General features: G+C 43.1%; 1 protein-coding gene across 1 annotated transcript; it reads right to left on the reverse strand.

Annotated features, from left to right (window-relative positions):
• Positions 1-1,339: 1,339 nt before the first annotated feature.
• On the reverse strand, positions 1,340-18,775 carry LOC308672200 (uncharacterized protein). Its single transcript, XM_081334908.1, has 15 exons — positions 18,637-18,775; positions 15,742-15,832; positions 13,809-13,909; positions 12,331-12,563; positions 12,029-12,176; positions 11,744-11,899; positions 11,430-11,544; positions 10,219-10,289; positions 9,634-9,768; positions 8,958-9,131; positions 8,514-8,574; positions 5,873-6,027; positions 3,309-3,451; positions 2,800-2,891; positions 1,340-1,888 (listed from the first exon to the last, which is right to left on the reverse strand). The coding sequence occupies exons 1-15, from the start codon at positions 18,712-18,714 to the stop codon at positions 1,872-1,874; spliced, it is 1,770 nt and encodes a 589-aa protein (XP_081191034.1). The 5' UTR covers positions 18,715-18,775; the 3' UTR covers positions 1,340-1,871.
• Between the last annotated feature and the right edge of the window lie 2,859 nt (positions 18,776-21,634).

Consider the following 21,634-nt stretch of genomic DNA (forward strand, 5'->3'; position numbering starts at 1 on the left):
CCAACCCAGCTGTTTAAGTAGAGTTAATTTTAACAACAGATTTTGATAAATTAAGGCCAAGTACGTAAAAGGCTAGTTCCTTTCATTGTAGCAAATGACAGAACGAATGAAACATGCAGGGTGGTTTTTTTTTTGTTTGCCAAAAGCATGATTAGAATAGGGAAAAAAAGCAGGCAGGATAAATGAAGGAGGGCAGTGAGGCATAAAAGATGTGACTGAAATCTTTTCACAAGCCGAAGGAACTGATCCAGCTCCCAAGCAGCTCAGCTATCCTCCCAAGGTAGGGTGTCTCAACCTTGGTCCCTTTCAGATGTGTGGACTTCAGCTGCCAGAATTCACCAGCCAGCAACTTTTAAAGACTTGTGGACTTCCAACTCCTAACGGGTTTTCCTCCGCAGCCTCATTTCAAAAAGAACTTACTGACCCAGCAGCTTCAATCTTACCAGCCTTGTTAAGTAACGATCGAGCATTTTATTAATCAGAGAGAGGAGAAAAATAAAACACGGGTACAGATACACACAAACAAAATCTGACATTTTAAAAATAATGTTCTGCTAATGGAGCATGGGAGACAGTGTGTGTGTGTGTGTGTGTGTGTGTGTGTGTGTATGTTAGGGGTTGGGTGGTTAGAATATACACTTTTTTCACATGTCCAGTGCAAGTGTTAAGAGAGACGACAGCAAGGAACTCAAAGGTGCTAAAGAAGGAAAACTGGGACATCCATCAAGGCAAAGCTGCAAGGGAAGAGGAATTTGGACAGTACAGAAGTCAGATCTCCCATCAATCAAGAGCCCATGGGATCATTCAAGCATGGCTGGAGAAAACCACCAATGTCCCCTTCTTCTTCTGCCAACTGATGTGTCGTCATTCATCAAAGAGCATCTTCTCGTTTCGCACCGCCAGAATTTGGGAATGGTTCCAGTTTGGAAGTTCAGTGGGAATATGGGACAAAATTTGGCCTGGAGGTAGTATCCCACTGCGATGAGCCAAAGCAACTTGACTTTTCTACTCTACAGCCTATGTCAACTGCTCCACAGCTTGCTTGCTTGCTCTCTCTCTCTCTCTCTCTCACACACACACATACATATCCCCGTGCACCAAATAGCTACCTCCTTCCAGCAAAGGCCAGGGAAAGGAAACAGAAAGGGCACAGAAATAGAATCATGCAGAGGAACTGGGAAACACCGTATATTACAAAGCCTGATAAACCGAGAGATCTAAATTGAGGAGTGAACTACCCTTCTACCTTCTCTGGAGCAAAACAACCGAGGCGCGGACGCTACTGAGTTTGATTTTGAGTGAAGGAACACGTTTCATCGACTGACACTTCAACGGCAAATAGGAGGGGAAAAGATGGCGGCTTTAATCATCGGGATGGAAACGGGACCAACCAGGCCGAGCGTGGATGGGGAGAAAGCTCAACTGCACAGTTATCTCATGCACAGTTACACGCTGCACGGCAATGGCATTCCCATGCAAACTGTGACCCAAAAGTGACAGGAGGCTTCCACGGATAGATTCTGCCTCCCATCCCCCTGCTCTGTCTCTCTCGCAAGTTTCACAGAACTGGGGGCGGGTGGGTCACCTGTGGCCCCCCGGGTGGTGGGAACAAAAATGTTAAGTTGAACCTGACCATTATGAAAAGGGGAGAAAATATCACAGCTGCCCAAGAAGGTCTGAAAACACGGAGCTAAGAGAAGGAGAAGAGGGAGGTGGGACGCCCGAGAGGACAGGAGTCAGCCATGGCCTATTCCATCATGTACATCCAATAGGAGATGGGTGGGCTGGTCATACACATGCAGGGAAAAGGGAGAAAGATAGTTGGCCCAACGGCATCCAAGTTGGAGAGACAGCAGAGCCAGGTCCTGGATTCAAGCTAACGCCAACACTGTAGGGGAAAAGAGAGAGGAAAAGGGTGTATTAAATGTTAACAGTTTATGAAAGCTAATAAACTATTTCATTAACAGCTGTACGTTCAGTTGTGCGGTGCCCGTTGTACACTGCTACTCACACACGCTAGGGTCAATTTGAAAAGGAGAGTCCCAAGCGCAGTCAGACCTCAGCTATTTAGGTGCCCATTGGTCAGTCCCTGCAGGGTGCAAGTGGGATCTTCCGCTACAACTTTCACATCGTCGCAAACATGTAACTGATCCTGAGTAACTGTGTATGCAGTCCCCCTCGTCCTCGAGAACCATGGTGCTCCAAGGGTTCACGGAAGCCAACTCTGAATTTATCAGGGGATTGAGCTTTTGAGAAGATTCACATCTCCAGGGCTATGAAACTTTTACCCAGGCCTGGGGTTCTGCTTATGCGTTTTTGGTTGGCTGCAAAGGGAAACTAGAGGCTGACCATGAAACCTTTTCAGATACATTTTGGAAAGTAATCCTTACAGATAAAATTAGCAGACTTGCTGCTCGAGCTTAGGCCCAGGATCACGAACGCCCCATAGATTTCCCTCTCTAAAGGGGTGACAAAGGTGCTGATCAAGAAACGTCTCCTGGAAGCCTTCTGCGGGAAACAGCTAACAGCAGGAAAAACAAAGGACCACGGGCATTCAAAGGTCAGGCTGAATGCCAAGTGAGCTTGAAATCACCTTGGAAACAGAAATTAAAGACGAAGCCTAAGAAAAGAGAAGGTTTATGTCTTTCCTCCATAAGGCCTTCCATGGTAAGCACTAGGCAGAGGTCTAGCGAGAAAAGAGAAATGCACTCTAAAGGTTTTAGGTTAAGATGGTGGAGTGGGGAGGGAGGGAGGGAGGAAGGAAATACGACTCAACTCCACTAGCGGCAGCACACTCACCAGTCAGTGCCTCCTGGGCAAAATATTTGACATCCACATCAGGGTCCTGGGTGAGTTTCTCTAGCACCGGCTTCACCTCATTCTGGAGGGTGCTGGGGAAAAAAAAAGACAAGGCAGAGAATGAGGGGGAGGAAGTAGGCAGAAGGCCCTATATCTAAGGTTCTCCAAAGCTTCAGTATTCCCACTTTAGCAATAGCACTTAGATTTATATACCACTTCATAGTGCTTTACAGCCCTCTCTAAGAGGTTTTTACAGAGTCAGCACATTGCCCCCCCCCAACAACCTGGGTCCTCGTTTAACCGATCTTGGAAGGATGGAAGGCTGAGTCAACCTTACGAGCCGGTCAGGATTAAGTTCCTGGCTGTGGGCAGAGTTTAGCCTGCAATACTGCATTCTAACCACTGTGCCACCACAGCTTCTACCTCTCCTCTTTGTTTCCTCCCACCCCAATGACCAAGGTAAGCCCCAAACCCAGATGGCATCCACAACAAGTTATTGTTCCCCATACCTATTATCCAAGATTGGTCCAATTTTTTGAAGTGACTTGGCTACATTGAAGCGAACGTTTGCTACTGCATCACCGGCCATCCGCAATACCGTGGGAAGCATGTGCTTGGTGGTGATATCCTGCCCACAGACCTCCGACAGCACCTAGCAAAGGAAGAGCCAGGAAGGTAGATCAAGGGCCCTGTGCAACTTGGATCTGAGGAGCTCTTATATTTAAGAAGTTTGCTGTTTTGAAGTTCACCCCGGGCGTCATGGCAACACGGATGAAAGAAACCGGAGCTCCGGTCTCCTAGTCTGATTTTTGCTTCCTCTGGAGACCCAAAGAGGTCAGAAAGTCGCCTTGGAGAGGCAATGAGGAGGAAGGGAAACTTTGGGAGTTCAGAGCCAACGGTGGTTGGCCCAAATGGACTGAGGAAGTTCTTCAAACAGGCGGGAGAAAGGCTGCCGGCAAGCACGCAGAGAGCCCAAGCCACAGACAGCCGAGGCTGCGGCAGTGCCACCCAACAGCTGACTGTCAACGTGTTTGATCTGGGTGAGATTCTTCTTTATCTCTCTTCCCTATGGACTTTTAAAATATAATTCCCTGAATTGGATAACTTTTAAAAGTAAAAAACCCAGGAAGACTTGGGAAGAAGAGAGTTAAAAGGGGCGAGAAATCTGGAATGGGGGAACGAAATTAAGGAATATAAAAAAAATGTGCAGAAAAGATTCGAGACTGATTGAAAAGAAAAACAGATAAACAAAAAAAGCAGTTATCGGAAAAAATAGAATTGCAAATAGTCAAAAAGGTCAAATATTTGGGAATATATTTGACAGCAAGATGTTCAAGAATAAAAGATTATATTAAATTGTTAAACCAAATAAAGCTTGATTTGGAAAAAAAATAAGAATCTTCAACTGTCGATGTTAGGAAGAAATGCTACGGTGAAAATGAATATATTACCAAAAACATTATTTTTATTTCAAACGATACCTATAAAACTGGAGAAAAAAATTCTTTGAAGATTTAAACTATCTGATTCAAAAATTTATCTGGCAAGGAAAGAAAGCTAGAATTAAATTGAAAATGTTACAAGAAGCCAAGGGAAATGGAGGCTTTGGCTTGCCAGATTGGGTTTTGTATTATCACGCATCAGTGTTAACATGGAAAAAAGAATGGGTAACTCTTAGAAATAAGAGATTGCTGTATCTGGAGGGACATGACCTGCAACTTGGTTGGCATGCCTTTCTATGATATGGGAAAAATAAATTACATAAATACTTCCAAAACCACTACATTAGACATGCATTATTATTAACTTGGGAAAAAATTAAATGTAAAAATTATTTGAAAATTCCAGGATGGCTTTCAACAATGGAAGCATTTGTACATCCAAATCTAGTCAGTCTTGATAAAATATGGACATACAAAGATATTCTAAATTCTGAAGGGAAATGAGATGGAAAATCAGGGCATCGATTTAACATGGTGGTCACATTTACAAATGCAAGTCAGATATGATAAAGATATTAAACAGTATGGATTTTACAAAGAACAGACTATGTTTGATCAGACATTATTAACTTCTGATGAAAAGTTAATAAAAAATGTACAATTTCTTATTAAATTTTGAAAATGGAAGATGAACAAGTAAAAGAGACAATGATAGTATGGGCAAAGAATTTTGGATATAATATAGACTTAGAAAAGTGGCAAAGTTTGTGGGAAAGAAACTATAAATTGACAATGTCAGCTTCATACAAAGAAAACTTACATAAAATGTTTTATAGATGGCATTTGCCACCAACAAGATTAGCAAAAATGTTTAAAAACATGTCAGAGAAATGTTGGAAATGAAAACACAAACCAGGTATACTTATTATCGTATGTGGTAGACATGTGCTAAAGCAAGGAGATATTGGACAATAAATAATCCACACTTGGTTAGAAAAAGTGTTAGAGAAACACATAGACTATAAACCTGATTTTTTTTACTAGGTATAATGCCAGAAAAACTTAATAAGCAAAGTACATATTTGATTCTACATGTGATAACAGCGGCAAGAATTGTATTTGCACAATATTGGAAGAGTGAAGAAATACCACCAGAAGAAGAAATAATCAAAAAAAAAATATTGGACTGTGCAGAAATGGACAGACTTACTTTAAGGTTGAAAGACAAAGAAGCAGAATATTTTCAAACTTGGGACCTATCTTATCAACGGTTAGAGAAAAGATTTAGGGATTAGGAATTTAATTTGTATCAGTGAATAAGATACTTGGATAACACTTTTTTGTTGAATAATTATTATTGAACTCTGTTAGAAATAATAATAAAAAAACTTTTTAAAAAAACTTTGCCGTTTTGGAGCTGGGCTTATGCTGGCCTTGTTCTACAGCTCTTTTGTTTTAGTTCCCCAGCAAGGCCATCTGCTCTCCTAACCAAAAAATCCCATGCAGGGTAAGGACAATTCTTACTTATCACAGTTCACGCACCGACTCTTTACAACCAGTGCCCGCACCTCCTTCCACGTTCCCTTAATCTGTCCCGCTTGTTATTCTCGCTCATCCCTTCCCCAACTCACGTTGATGCAGAACAGCGTAGTCATGCGGTGCAAGTAGTTGGGGTCATTCGACATGGCCAGCACCTTGGGGATGATGGTGGCGTGAGCCCAGTCCTTGCCAAATTTCTCCACAAGCTTCTTAAGGTTGCTGGTGGCTGCTTCTCGGATGGCATAAACTGCACGGAAGAAATAATGAGCCATACAACAGATTAAAGCTCGCACGCATATTCTAGAACAGCCACATGCAGAAGACTTAAGGGAGCCGAGTTCTGGTAGGTTTGCCACAGTATCTACGACTTGGATTTGAGATATACCTGCAGTAATCACGATTTTCTGTTTCAATAGGTAAACTCTGCAGCACACAGAGATATTCAGGGATGCGGGAGAGTGTCAAAGATTATGAGGGGGGAAAAATAACCTGATTTTCTTTTTCTTTTTTTTTTTAAAAATCATCTCTCTAAAACACAGAGGTACTTTGGGGCTGCAGAAATACTTTTTAATTAGAGAAAGTGTGACTGACCGCGTTTCTATCGTGCATTTTGACACTGGCCAAATTACTATTCTTTGCTGCAGTCCTATCTATACATTTGCTTGGAACCCAGCATGGGAAACCAGTTCTACTTTATGCCACAGGTGGCATTTCTAATTGAGCTGACTGTATTCTTTTTACAGTCTGCGTTGCCTCTTTTCCTACCCAACTGGAACGGATGGCACCTGGAACCTGAAATATAATGGTGAGAGCTTTGCTACAGTTGGCTTCCACTGGCAATTTATATCCTCATTTGATGCCGTACCTACGCTGTACCTATCCCCAAAATAACTGAAACTGACAAAAGAGAATTTCTAGGTTGAAAATGAGCTTTTAACCATGTTATATAATGACCAGTCAGAGTTTGAACACATTTTATTAGGCGAGAATGAGACCGAACAGCGCAAATTCACTATTGTCATTAACACGCTCAAAATGGTACAAAAGACAATAAAAATAACTGAACATTATACGAATGCTGCATGCCGAATAATCAAAGTTTGAAACAGGGGGAAAAAAAGACGAAAAAAGCTACAGTGTTGTAATTTTTTTTTTGTAATGTACTTGCATTAAATCTGAATTTAATTGCTAGAAAAGATTATCCCATTAAATACCGAAATGTGATTCAACCTCTTTTCCTTTAGTGCTAAAAGCCTTCAATGATTCATTTTCTCAGCTGGAGAAAATTGCTGATACGATGTATCCCATTAATTCTGAAATATGCTTTCAGTGCTATAGATTACTAGTTGGGTAAAAGCACTTCCAATTTTAAAAATGTGGACCAAAAGCCAAATAACTGCTTTAACTTGGGATGAACTGCATGAAAATTTGGTCTAGTGGTTTAAGGCGCCAGGCTGGAAACCAGGAGACTGTGAGTTCTAGTCCCACCTTAGGCAAGAAAGCTGGCTGGCTGGCTGACTTTGGGCCAGTCACCCTCTCTCAGCCCAACACACCTCACAGGGTTGTTGTTGTGGAGAAAATAGGAGAAGGAAGGCGTATTAGCTACGTTCACTGCCTGATAAAGGCAGGTTAAAAATCAATCAAATATATCTTTAGTAGCGGAGATGAAGGAAAGTGTGCTTCTATTCCTATGAGACATTTACAATTTTTTTTTTAAAAAAACTGATTAGTAACCTCCACTTGATACCCATGAAAAAAGTTATCTAAGTGGTTTAAATTATAAACTATGAAATAGATACACAAACTAAATATCTATTCTAGGGCATTTAGATATATGGAAAACCAGTGACAAAAAATAAGAAACCAATCTTCATTAAAGATATTATTCCAAGGATTCAGTACAAAAAAGAACTTTGTACTAAAAGTTACCCACTGCCCTGCATTAACTGGGAGCCACTGAAAGCTTTTTCTCGGATGGTCTCACATTCAGTATGGAATATGTAAAAAGTGCTAACTCTTCAAATATCCTACTCAATTACTCCAGAGTTTACCACATAAGCCTGATTGGATTAGATTCTCCATCCAGAGAATGGAGATCTGAGGAAGCGCTTCCGGTCCATATGAAGCTGCAGCTGGCATAATAGCTAAAACTAAAGATGCCCTGAAGCTGTTAAAGCTTCTAGAGTTAAACACAGAATTAATCGCCACTTTCGAAAGTCAGATTCTGGCGATTTCAATATTCGATTTTTAGCCATAATGGAGCCTGCCAATGGTCCATCACATGACTGACCCGATTTTAGGACCTTTTTTTGGTAAAGCAAATCTACTGCTTGTTATGTTGTTTTTGTTTTTGCCAAATATCAGAAGAAAATGCCAGGTTTTTTTGGCAAAAACACTGCACGTGTTTATTTGACCATGGGATGCTACAAAGAGGCCATGAACACAGGCCAGATGTCAGGTGCCCCAAATATGGTCATATAACTGGGGGGGGGAGAGGCATGGCAGCCATCAGAACTTTGGAATCAGGTTGTAAGCACCTTTTGGGTGCTGCTAAGCAATTAGTCATTAAGTGAAAAACTACTTGTAAAAATCAAGACGCCTTCAGATTTGGAACTGTACCTTCCTTGGCTTGTACCAGGCAACTTAGAAGTGCAGAATTGTGAATAAATGTTACAGGAGATGACTGGTAAAGGGGAAATGAACCACTATCAATCATCAGGATCTGAGTCTTACCATGATCCACTAGCCAGGCCATGCAAAGGGAGTTTAGCTTCTCATCAAAGAATTCCACACCCTGAAGACAGGGAACATTAAAGTGACAGCAAATGAATCAGCAAGGTGGCAAATTACGAGGTTACAAATAAAAGTTATAAAATCCTCATCCTTAAACAAAAAAAAAAAAAAACCAACCAAACAGACAGAACAAAAACAGAAATCTGGAGAAACAGACTCTGTTAAATTAGCAGACACTTCAGGGCAACCCAATAGGTGATCATCAAATTTGGAGATTTTGGCAAAACAGTCCGAGCAGAATTAATCACAGAAAAGCAGGAACTCTACAAGCACCTGTGGCTATTCACATTCTAACTGATTTCATCAAGTCCAAGTTGCGGAGTAAAAAACCTGAAATCTTTACAGTTATTTTCAAACGGTTAAAAAAAAAATCCCCACACTCACCAGCTGTCCAGCTAACAGGGGCATATACTCAATAATAGCTAACCGCACACGCCACTTGGCATCCTCTGCTAACTCCACAATTGCTGGCAGCAGAGACTGAGATAACTGCCGGATGCCAATCACTTCATTCACACAGTCCAGGTTGGAGATGATGTTGAGTCGGACCTCAGGGCACTGCAGAAAAAAGACAAGAGGGATGAGAATGGAGAAGACCCACTGCCACGACTGTCATTTCCAACTTTCTGGATAGCTAAACGATGCCAATATTAATGTAACTAGTTATAAGGTTTTGGGGAAAAAAATATGCAGTTGATGCTATTCAGAAAGCTATTCATCCTAGAAGCAGGACGTGTCGTCTATAGATTGCCTAAGATCATTTAACTAGAAGTGTATATACATGCCTTAACACTAATCCAGTGTTTATCAGCGGGGGCGATTTTTCAAATGTGTGGATTTCAACTTGCAGAATTCTGGTGGGGTTGAAGTCCACACATCTTTTAAGTTGCCAAAGTTGAGAAATACAACACTAACTTATAGATTTTCTTTAATTATTCTTACTCAATTATCTCAGTGCAGTGAAGCCATCTGAGTAGACGACACACTACTCTTTACCTCAAAGTAAACCACAAAGACCCTTAAGTGACCTCAAAAATAGGGGGAGGGAAAGAACACTCACCTCATCTTTGAGCTGAGCCAGGAAGAGGGGCAAAAGATGCTCAATTGTGTTGTCCTTGCCCAGAATAGGAGACAATCCCATGATCACGGATGCCAAAGCTGATTTCACGTGTTGATTGGCATCTGATACTAGTTCCTAAATAATAAAATGGCATATTTTAAGGCATCACAAGCTATTTATGCCATGCCTCCGATCTGACTGCCTTCATACACACCACTGCTGCCATCTTATTTGTTGAATGTAATAAACTGGAATATTGGAATATATCTCAATAAGTCAATGTATTCACACCTACAATCTATACACCTCTACAATCAGACACTCGCAGATACATATCTAAAACAAGCACTCATAGAGGAAGTCAACCAGATTCCCTTTAAAATTTGGTCACCTTGCAAACATCAATGTTTTAGAGGCAGTAGCAAGCAACTGCTTCCTTTGTACGTCTCCTCTTTAAGGACAACTCCTCCACGCCTTCTTCAGCCTTCCTGCAAGCATGCTTCCGATTGGGCTAATTAAAACTATGAACTGATGCTTTTAAGAACCGCTCAAAAGTTACTAACAAGATAGCTTTCTGGTACGTACCTTGATACAGGGTAAAATCTGAGTCATGATGATATTTTCACGACAATCAGGAGACAAATTTTCACAGAATTCTTGGGAAAGAAAGATGGAGAAACAAGAATTTCAGGGCAGATTTCACCCAGGTAATTATCAACTGAATACTTAAACTTCTCCGGCCCAACATAAGGCATTATGATACAAATCCTTGAAACTGTAGGGAAAAATATTCCTGACCTCTGTTCTGAAAACTTACAAGTCTTCCTATAGCTGGATCCAGACAATTGTCATATGTCTACGATGTCACGGTTCCGACTAATGAAACACTTCAAAGAACTTTCGGGCATTGTTTATCCTAAAAAGTCTTTAATACTGAAAACAAAGCCTCGGCACAGCATGGTGGAATGCCAAGATCTGAATTCCCCTCCCTTCAGCACCTAATATCTGCCACAATTCCCTCCTTCAATTAGCAGTCATAAATTACGTTCTCCAATCAGTTTGAAAGGCAAAGCTTCCCTTCCGTTCTGCCATTTCTTACCTTATTAAACACAACGGGGGGGGGGGGGGGAGAGAAGAAACATTCTTCCTCCTCCCCCCAGCTTCATCTAATTCTAAGAGCAAAACAATTTAAGGGAAAAGGCTGCCTCTTTATATTGTCAAAGCAAAAACATCCAATGTTTGCAGCATTGATGTATTGACGTACATATTAAGTGCTTAAAACAATTACACAAGTAGATGTATTTAATGAATCAAAATTCTTCTTTTCTGGCCCTGAGTCCATCTCTTTCAGAAAGCCTCTGTACAGGTGTCCTTGATTTACAAGCCAACCCGGGACCAGAATTTCCACTGCTATACAAGGCAGTTGTTAAGTGACTCGCGCTCAATTTTATGCCCCTTTTTGCCGTGGTTAAGTGAATCACTGTGGATAAGTGAAAGTAAGGTTGTTAAAGTGAATCTGGCTTCCCCCATTGACTTTGCTTGTAAAAAGCCAGCTAGGAAGGTTGCAAAAGGTGTTCGCTGGATCGCGGGGACACTGCAACTGTTGTAAATACATGCTGATTGCATGTATTCTGATCACATAACGATGCTGATGCTGCAACAGTGGCAAGTCATTTTTTCCCAAAGGCTGCTGTAACTTTGAACAGTTGTAAACGAAGGGCTGTAACTTGAGGGCTACCTGCACAGGGGAATTCTATATAAATATCAAAGACACGTTGATATTGACTAAAAATAACCTTTGACTTTGCTGGAGGCTGCAGCTCGCACTTCAGCTTCACAGTCTTTCATGAGATTCTGGAAGGCTGGGACCAAGTCGTTTTTTGTGATTTCTGGCCCAACAGCTTTCTGGAGCTATAGGAGGGGGAAAAAAACAGTCATGGAAACACTCCAAACAGGAAAACTTTCCTCCCTGCCAGAAAGAATTCTACCCACAAAAACTCTTGGTCTGCAGAGGAACAAAAGCACTGGTACACGTTTGACATTTATTGTAATTTAACTTTCACAAATGAAGAGGATCTAAACTTCAAAATACACAAGTATCTGTACAAACCTCTGTGAATTTCTCAGCCACCATGTAACGGACTCGCCAAGATTTGTCCTCGGCGGCTTGTCGTAACGTCGGCATCACCAAGGACTCCAAGTCCTCCTGAAGCAGGAGCTGAGCAATATTAACACAGGCCTCCACAGCCAACAAGCGCACAGAGTCCTGTATGTTGACATGAAGATCGTCCTCACAAAAAGCACAAGGGGTAGACAGCCCACCCCCTCGGATTCAGCTTGCTCCCCTTTATCCACCCCACCCCACCCCGCAAAGCTAACATGATGCCATACAGACCTGCTCGTCAGACGCCAGGTTCGCAAACATGGGAATGATCTCGCTTTTGACATATTCCAGCTCCAAGACCTTGGCAAATTCGCCCAGTTTGGAGGCTGCGGCTCGCCTCACCATTGGCGTATCGTCTGAACACAAATTTCGGAAATATCTGCCAAAAAAGAAGAAGAAGAAGAAGAAAAGGCAGCAACTTATCAGGGACAACATACTGGAACGGGGGAAGAATCTCTCCTCTTTTGATTATTTGGAATTTCATAAAAGGGGGTGTGTGTTTCCCACTTTGGACTGCAAGGCATTTGACTTACTGACGGAGGTCAGCTTTAACTGAGCTGGAAACTCGGGGATAACAGACGCTGAAGAGGCCACAAGCAGAGGTGCGAGAGGTGAACCAGTCGCCCCCCGCCAGGCGCTTCACCAGGGGCACAAAGTGAGCCTCAAGGTCGGCTGGAGAATGTTCATTGGAGGTTGCCCTCAAGGACTCCACGGCCTTGTCCCGCACCACCGTCTCTTCCACTGTAGCGAGGCTTTCGAGTGGGGGCTGGAGAGAGGAGGAGGAAGAGGAGGAAATGGCGCATTATGTATGCATTTTCCATGAACCACCAGGAAGGAAAAACCAAAGATTTTAATTATCGGCTTGTTTGTTTGAGTTCGTCATAAGAATTCAAGTAATTCCGTTCTTTTTACCCGAGAAGAAAGTGGTAAGAAAGCTTACACAGGGAGCAAGGAATGTGGCAGAAAATTGTTCTGAACCAGCCCTCTTCTCGCAACCCCTATTCAAAAAGAAGAGACTGGAAAGCGTCCAAGGCTAAAAGGCTTCTGCCAAGATTTAATTACGCAGTTAACAAAAACACTAGAGCTTGTCTTCTCAAGCGGAAAAGTTGCTTTCAGCAACCAGCCCCTCCCCAAACACTCCTTTTATAGAGAGCTCAGGGCGTGGTCTCCCTGTGCCTCCTCCCGAGGAGTCCTGCAGCCTTTCTTTGTTTGTTCCTGCTTGACTGCCTCCTGCGTCGGGCGTCCTTGAACAGGGCCAGCTGTGGGTCATCTTCCTCCGCACTCTCGGGCTCACGCAGCTGAGAAGAGGTCCCCGGCTGAGGACTCTGCAAAGCCTCCAAACCATCATCAGCCGGTTCGTTTCCCTCCTCCAAACCATCATCAGCCGGTTCGTTTCCCTCCTCCCCCTCAGAGTCATCCGATACATCAGAGCCGGCTGTCGGACCCACAGGCTGGCCCTGAGTCACAACAAAAATTGGGATGTGTGTGTTCAAATGGGAAAAGTTACATTCCAATCATACTGTTCTATCTGGGTACAATTCTAACTTTTTTTTGGGGGGGGGGGGAAATCCCCATATACTGTTATCATTAAATCCACCTATCATATGGAATCAAACAAATAAATCACCAAATATCATTTTAACACTTTTATTAATTTGGAAGGAGATAAACATTTTCTTTACTAATTAACCAAACCACCTAGGAGAGGGGTAGGCAACCTCGGCTCTTTTATGACTCATGGACTTCAACTCCCAGAATTCCTGAGTCAGCTATGCTGACTCAGGAATTCTGGGAATTGAAGTCCATGAGTCATAAAAGAGCCGAGGTTGCCTACCCCTCTCCTAGGATCCTAGCCACCCAGGCTAACTTCTCAGCATCTTGGTCATCTGGGCATTTAACAACATGCGTACCCCAATTTCATCTTTTGGAAGGAACAGAAGGGGTTCTTCCATTTTCCTTCTGTGTTAGTCACTCTTCCAGAGTCCTTCACAGAAAGTGGCCTATAACTTACCAGCAAGCAGTGGACATATTCGGGTCCCCCGACCAAAGCTGTAAAAGTTCCCAGCTGTTCTGCCAGAGCAAGTAACACCTCATCCTCATCATAAATAGTGTCTGCAAGAAGTTAAAAAAAGAAAAAAAAGAAACCAACAAAAAGTAAGACAAAGCCTGTATATCCTTAGAACAAAAAACGAGAAAGTGCCAATTCATGAACTATTTATTTTTATTATCCTTCCATATGTGTAGGGAGAACTGAGAGGCAGTCAAACGGAGTCTCTGAATACCTGGATTGATATTTATGTTTCAAATGGTCATAAAGAGGACTGAGTTTAAATGCCTACAACACGGGTCTTCAAACTTGGCCCTTTTATGACTTGTGGACTTCAGCTCCCAGAATTCCTCAGCCAGGCATGCTGGCTGAGGAATTCTGGGAGTTGAAGTCCACAAGTCATAAAAGGGCCAAGTTTGAAGACCCCTGGCCTACGAGAACAGAGAAATCTAATGAAAGATTTGATGAGACACACATGAACCATGAAGCCATGGCAAATCTAGACAGCACACTAAAAAGCAGAGACATCACCCTGTCAACAAAAGTGTGTATAGTCAAGGCTATGGTCTTCCCAGTTGCAATGTATGGCAGTGAAAGTTGGACCATAAGAAAGGCTGAGCGCCAAAGAATTGAGGCCTTTGAACTATGGTGCTGGAGAAGAATCCTGCGAGTCCCTTGGACTGCAAGGCGATCAAACCGGTCAGTCCTAGAGGAGATCAATCCTGACTGCTCTTTAGAAGGCCAGATCCTGAAGCTAAAACTCAAATACTTTGGCCACCTAATGAGAAGGAAGGACTCACTGGAGAAGAGCCTAATGCTGGGAAAGATCGAGGGCAATAGAAGAAGGGGACGACAGAGAATGAGGTGGCTGGATGGAGTCACTGAAGCAGGAGGCGTGAGCTTAAATGGACTCCAGAAGATGGTAGAAGACAGGAAGGCCTGGAGGAATGTTGTCCATAGGGTTGCGATGAGTCGGACACGACTTCGCAGCTAACAACAACACATGAACCATGGTAGAATCATGTCCAATTTAATATAACATCATCAATATTTCACAAACTGTCTTAGGAAGATCCAAGAATCAATATTGCACAAAATTTAAATACTTTAGAACAGGGGTGTCAAACTGCCGGCCCACAGGCCGGACGCATCATCCAGAAGCCGCGCCCACCCCATTGCTGGCAATGGCAAAAAGGCTCCGATACGTTGCGCGACGTCATGTGATGTCGCGAGATTGACATATCTGCTTTAGAATATAAAATACTCTATACAACTCCAAAGGGTAAACCTCAGTGATTCACACTGCTTACGGGAAATGATTCCATATCTGTTGGACTACAACTTCAATCAACCCCAGGCCAGCATGATCAATGGTCAGGAATGGAGCTACTGGGCAAAATGTCTGGAATGCTTCATGTTAGGGGAAATCTGGCATACAATTTCAGACTTGATTGCCATGAGATACAGATGTAGGTCCAGGAAAGCTGTATTTCCACATTTTCCTTCTTTTTTGTCAGGTTCATATATAAAGATGATTAACTTATTTAGATATTACCTGTTCCTAAAATTACTAATGACAAATGAAAGCTGAAGTGAGGAGGTTAATCGTTCATAAAGAGGAGAAACACCTGACAACTGAAACATCCATGAGTTAATGCAGATCAGCAAAGAATTAGGCCCCATGATATTTCACTCCCCACACAAGTTTTGGCAGATTCTGGGGTTCTGTCAATGATCACGGTGTAAAGGATGTCACAGTATTCTGCAGGATCTTCATGGTCACAGAGCAGGCACAGGGCAATCCTCAAAAATGAATGACTGGAACAGAAATGTGCCCAAACTGCCTCTAGGCTAGTTCCACATTCTATTGCCTACCTTGCCAAGTATTTCCATTTACCTGTGAGAAAAGGCAAGAGCTCGCTGCGCGTCCTCTCAACACCCAGGGCCAGTGCAATGGTAGAGAGTTTCTTGATGCTATTCAGACGAAGCTGCATATGGGGGGGGGGGGAAGAAAAGCAAGGAACAGATTCACACAGATGAACCCTGAGGAGAAATATGCCAGTTTTGCCTGAATGTTGAATACTGACTATATGGATAACTGAAACTATTATGGCACTAATAAAGCACTCCATTTTTGTACACATCTTCATAATCCACCCACATGGTAGCAGGTGCCTCTTTGCATATATTTATTCAAACATACAAATCTGTCTGCTCATCTATGTATATGATTGATACATACACACACACACACAGAGACACAGATAAAAGTAGTATGTATGGCTAATATAAACCACAATTTTTGTTTTGTTCCAATTCTATATTGTCCAGTGCATGCTGATTTTTTTAAAAGAATCTACAAATTATGACTGCATGAATTGTCAAGATCTCCAACTGAATAATCCTGATTATCCAGGGTTATATACTACTAAGATAATAATGATAGGATATAATGAATGCAACTCCACTTAGCAAGACTTCACCTTTCCCCTTCTTTTCCCTCACACAAAAGCTATGGAGCTGCTGTTTACATCTGATGTGTAATACATAATAATGCTCTTATTCTCCATTTACCTGTGATACATTAAACACACACACACACACACACACACACACAGAGAGATTGCTCCTTTAAATGACGATTTACTCCTATCCTGGTGTATTGCTTCCATTCATCTCCAACAGGCACTGGATTCCTTTTCAAGTGAAGCATGTGTATGAGTGTAAACTGGGGGGAAATGACGGTGGTGGTGGTGGCACTATTTGCAAACAACAATAGTGTTTTTCCACCCCCACCACTGGTGGGCTATTCAATTGGAGATGCCTTGTTGAAAGTTTAGATGCTTACAGTTCTTTCCCATTCTGCTGAATTAGTTCAGTTTCAAGGGTCTGAAAGGACACTGCCTAGCAGGTCCATTTGCTCAAAGTAAAAACGAAAGTTAGAAGCTTCCAGATAGGACTGCATCCCTCTGAAGAATCAATTTCATTACCAGGATCCCTGGTTTGCTCTTACTTTATTGCAAGGCAGTGTTTCTCAAATGTGGTTAAGTTACTATAGGATGCATGAACTTCAATTCCTCAGTTTCCCCAGCCAGCAGTTGAAATCCTTGTATCTTATGGTCACCAAGCTTAAGGGACCCAACAGACAGACCTGAAGGATTTCACAACACATAAGGTGGTTGATCCTGCTGGCTGGATGCCCAACAGACCGAGTCTCAACCCTAAAGGTACTCCTAAAGCAAGACAGACCTAGGTTGTTTTTTTCTTGTGCATCTACAGCAGAAACAACTGTGGCTTTAAAACTGAATAATAGAATTGTAACTTATTGTCACTTTAAATGTACATTAATCGGCATACATTAAAATGAGATTTTTTTTTGCATACAGCTCTCAAGAGTAACCATCTCCAATATACACTGCGTAAACACGACAAACCTAATTATGCATAACCCCCCCCCCACACACACATATATGACCCACAGAAACAACAGTCTAGTTTGGATGTTTGTCTGTGTGTATGTATATATGTATATATGTATACACTTACACACACACACACAGAGCTAGTCCTCGACTTACAAAAATTCATTTAGTGACGTTCAAAGCATTGAAAAAAGTGACTTATGACCATTGCCGCATGGTGATCAAAATTCAGACACTTGGCAACTGACTCCTGCAGTGATTCCCTTAGCATCTGGGGCAAGATGGGTCATCAAATAGGGCAAAACTCAATTAACCAGTGTCTTACTTAGCAACAGAAGTTTTGGGACTCAACTGTGGTCATAAGTTGAGAACTACCTGTACACGAATCATGCAAGTTTACCAGGCGGGCGGGACAAAGCCGATATAGCATCTGGTAGCCCTCTAGTACAGGGGTAGAGAACCTTGGCTCTTTTACGACTCATGGACTTCAACTCCCAGAATTCCCGAGTCAGCATGGCTGGCTCGGGAATTCTGGGTATTGGAGTCCACGAGTCGTAAAAAGAGCCAAGGTTCCCTAGCCCTGCTCTAGTAGAAATACTTCGAAGCCTCCTCCCCCATTAGCAATGGCTGTGGCAGCCTTTTCTCCAAGAGGCGCCCCAGAAAGCTCAGGATTGTGGGCCACACATCTGGAGGGCATCCATCCGGAAGCCAGAAGGGTGGGGGAGAGGCGAGGGAAGGGAAGACTCCACCCCTTCCTCAGCCACCAAGGGCTACCTCCATCAGGGCCCCCCCTTATTGACAGCCCCTCCCTTACCGCCTTTCGTACAGAGGGAACCGGTTGGGGGGGGGAGGGGGGCGGCCTAATCCATCCCCAGCAAGGGAAGGCCAGAATAAGAAAACCCTCCCCGCGGCTGCCCCAGGCGCTTCACCGATTGGCTAGGAAGCTTGAACCGAGCGAGGCACGACCCAATCAGAACCCTCCGCTCTCTTCCACACAAGTATGCTTGATAAAAGACGACGACCAGCCTCCCCCCGCCGCCCCCCCCCACACACACCATCCCGAGTACCCCCCCATCAGAGAAATGGGTGGCCCAACCAATCGCGCGGCTGCTTGCATTGCCGCAGGAGGGGGAGCAGACAATACGGCCCCTCTCATTAGCCACCCCCTTCCTTTCGGTGTTCTCCAATGAGACCTCTGGCGACCAATCCGGCTCGGCTTCTGAGCGCTTCCATCCGGGTTTCTCAGATAAAAGACCGCCCCTGATTGGTCATCGTGCCGGGCACTGGGTTCTCGGGTTTGGACATATTCTTTCCCCGTTGGCTGTTTTTCCCCTCAGCAACCGCTGAACGCCCGCCGAATCGGGCCGTACCTGAACGTCCTCGTTCCGCAGTTCATCGATCAACACGGCGATAGGATAAAGGGAGTCATCTCCGTCGGCGGCCGCCATCTTAGCTCCCGGCTTCTCTTCTGAAGACTGCGCGGGGTTCTCACTGTTGCCTTGCAGGGGCGGGTGAGATGCCATTGGTTCCTCGGGTTGTCACTCTGTCGTATACGAAAAGCTGATTGGATTCTTTCAGACGAGTGCCCTCTTTTCGATTTTCCAATTCAGCATAGCTGTCGATCTGTCATTGAGTTTCTTGTTCTTCATTGGACAGAACTAGGCCACCCACAAAGAGATTTGGGAAATTAGGTCGTTTACGACCGCCTCTTTTTCATCTCAATTGGTTAGATGGACTACATCCCCGCCTTTTTCCGATTCATGATAGCAATCTATCCATTCTGTCATAAGGCTCACAAAGGACTAAGGAATAGTCCCGCCCCTGGAGTGTAAGCTCAACTCCGTTTTCCGATTATGGAGAGGCGATTCGCCAGTGGCTTTGACGGACAGCTCATAATAACCAATCCCAGAGTGGAAACAACTTCTGTTTCAGCAGAAGTAGAGGAGGGCGAATGTATGACTGGGTCGCCAAAGCAACTTTGCCTCTATTCTTTGCAATTATGATGACGTCACTAATTTATGACGACATAGATCTATGACCTCACTTCAGCGGGGGAGTGGGCTTGATGCAAAGGCATTTTAAGTGCTCATCTGTCAATCTTATTTTCTTCAAAAATAAAACCGTTGTGGATTGTATGCATGTATGGCTGACTGTATGTGTACAGACACACATATACACATTATGCAATTAAGAACTTGCTGCACACATTAAAATTTCATTGATTAAGTAAATTGTTAAGTAAATCCAGCTTCACCCACTGACTTTGCTTGCTAAAGGTTGGCTGGGAAAGTCACAAATGGTGCTCACCCAACCCCAGGACTCTGTAAGCATCATAAATGCTTGTCAATTGCAAAGTGCCTGAATTTTGATCACGTGACCATGGGAATCCTGAAACAGTCGTAAAAGTGAGGACCAGTCATAAGTCACTTTTTTCAGTGCTGTTGTAACTCTGGACAGTTGTTAAATGAATGGTTGTAAGTCGAGGATTACCTGCAATATCGGAAATTACTTCACAAACACACAGATTTCCAAGGGATGACTTTAGAGGAGTCACTCTCTCAAAGGCCAACGTTTGCAAAACTGTGACCTGGGGGGGGGAACAAAAATGGATTTTCCCGAATGTACCGCATAGACTCTCAAGAGGCAGACAAGCTGTAGACATGCAGTCAGTGCAAATGTGTGGTACTGCTGGATTCTTCTTCCTTTTTTTGCAAAGGGTTTTCCACAAAAAAGGAGAACTTCACCCTTTCTCAAGGGCAAAACTGAAGCACCATTATAGAAAAGCCTCACGGGATTTAAAGGAAGTGCTGGGGAGCCATATTGCCCCTTGGGCACACCTCGTCAGAGTAAGGGCAAGAACAGCACACTCCACCCTTGCAATTTTCTCCAACGCGCTCTTCTTCTTTGATGAAATTTTTAGGCTCAAATCCCCTTTCATTCCACTGAGCAAAAATTTGGTGGGAGTAAAAAAAAAGCAAGAAAAACTCTCTACTGAGCTTCGGCAGTGAGTGTCTCAGAACTGATGGGAGAAACTAGAATACGTCTACCTTTGACGCCAACCTGAAAGGCAAACTTATCTTTGGAGCAAACAATGTTTTCTGGCATACTTTGAGGATGAAAGGAAGAACGTCACTGCAGCTGATTCTTCTCTGGGCAATTAATATGGCCATGTTAATAAATTAATATGGCTCCAAGAAGACAGGCTTTCTCTATGATATGTCCCTCCCTGTGGAACATCATCTTTGCTGAAATAAGATTGGCCTCCACTTTGACACTCTTTTGCAAAAGGCCCTGAAATCATGGTTTTTGCCAACAGGTCTGAAGACTCCAAGGCGATATGGAGCCCATTAAGTGGTTGGTTTGAATGTTATCAGAGAGGGATGGGCGTTCATTGGCTTTTGTGTTGCACTTCTATTTCTGTAAGCTGCCCGGAGTCTCTGTTGCAGCCACATACATTTTCTTAATAAATAAATGTCAGTCCCCACCTTGCCATGATGCTTTATTCTGGGATGGAATGGCATGTCCTCCTGGTTCAAGACAAATCCATAGATAGATAGATAGATAGATAGATAGATAGATAGATAGATAGATAGATAGATAGATAGATAGATAGATGGACAATTTGTCTCCGGTGCATAAGCTGTCAGTGTACATACAAACAACAGTGGTAAGACTTAGATCATAGACTGCAATCATTAATCATAAGATACAAGTGTATGTATGTATGGAGAGCAGAAGGGGAACAAATAAGGTAAAATTTATTGTCACTTTTTTACTGTGGGCACAACAGCACACATCAAAAATGAAATTTAGTTGCCCGCTCTCAAAGTGGAACATATACATGACACACACCTAACCATACTATATACACATATGTATAGAGCCACACCCCTACATATACATAACAAATAAATATTAAATATTATATACAGTCCATCTTAAATATATAATGGAAGGAGGAAGCCTGAGAGTTCACAAGGTTAATGCTGTGTGGAATGAAACTATGGCTGAATCTGGATGTTCTGCTGCAGATACCACGAAGTCTTCTCCCAGAAGGTAACAAGGAAAACAGGTTGTGAAGAGGATGTGTAGTGTCCCAGATAATCTTATGGACCCTGTTCAAACAACGCTTCTGTGCTATGTCCTGGATGGAGGGGAGGGAACTGCCAATGATCTTTTCAGCCATCCTCACCACTCTGCACCGCCTTCCTGTCTGAAGCAGGGATGCTTCCAAACCAAACTGTGATATTTCCCTTCTGCTCTCCAGACCTCGAGCTGCTGAGTATCTAAATATCAGACTAGCATTTCAAACACGAATTGACCCAACCATCTCAACCACCATTTGACCTCAAAGACTTTGTGTCCCAC

Source organism: Vipera berus (genome assembly GCF_964194415.1).
Source record: "Vipera berus genome assembly, chromosome: 9".
Lineage (NCBI taxonomy): Eukaryota > Metazoa > Chordata > Lepidosauria > Squamata > Viperidae > Vipera > Vipera berus.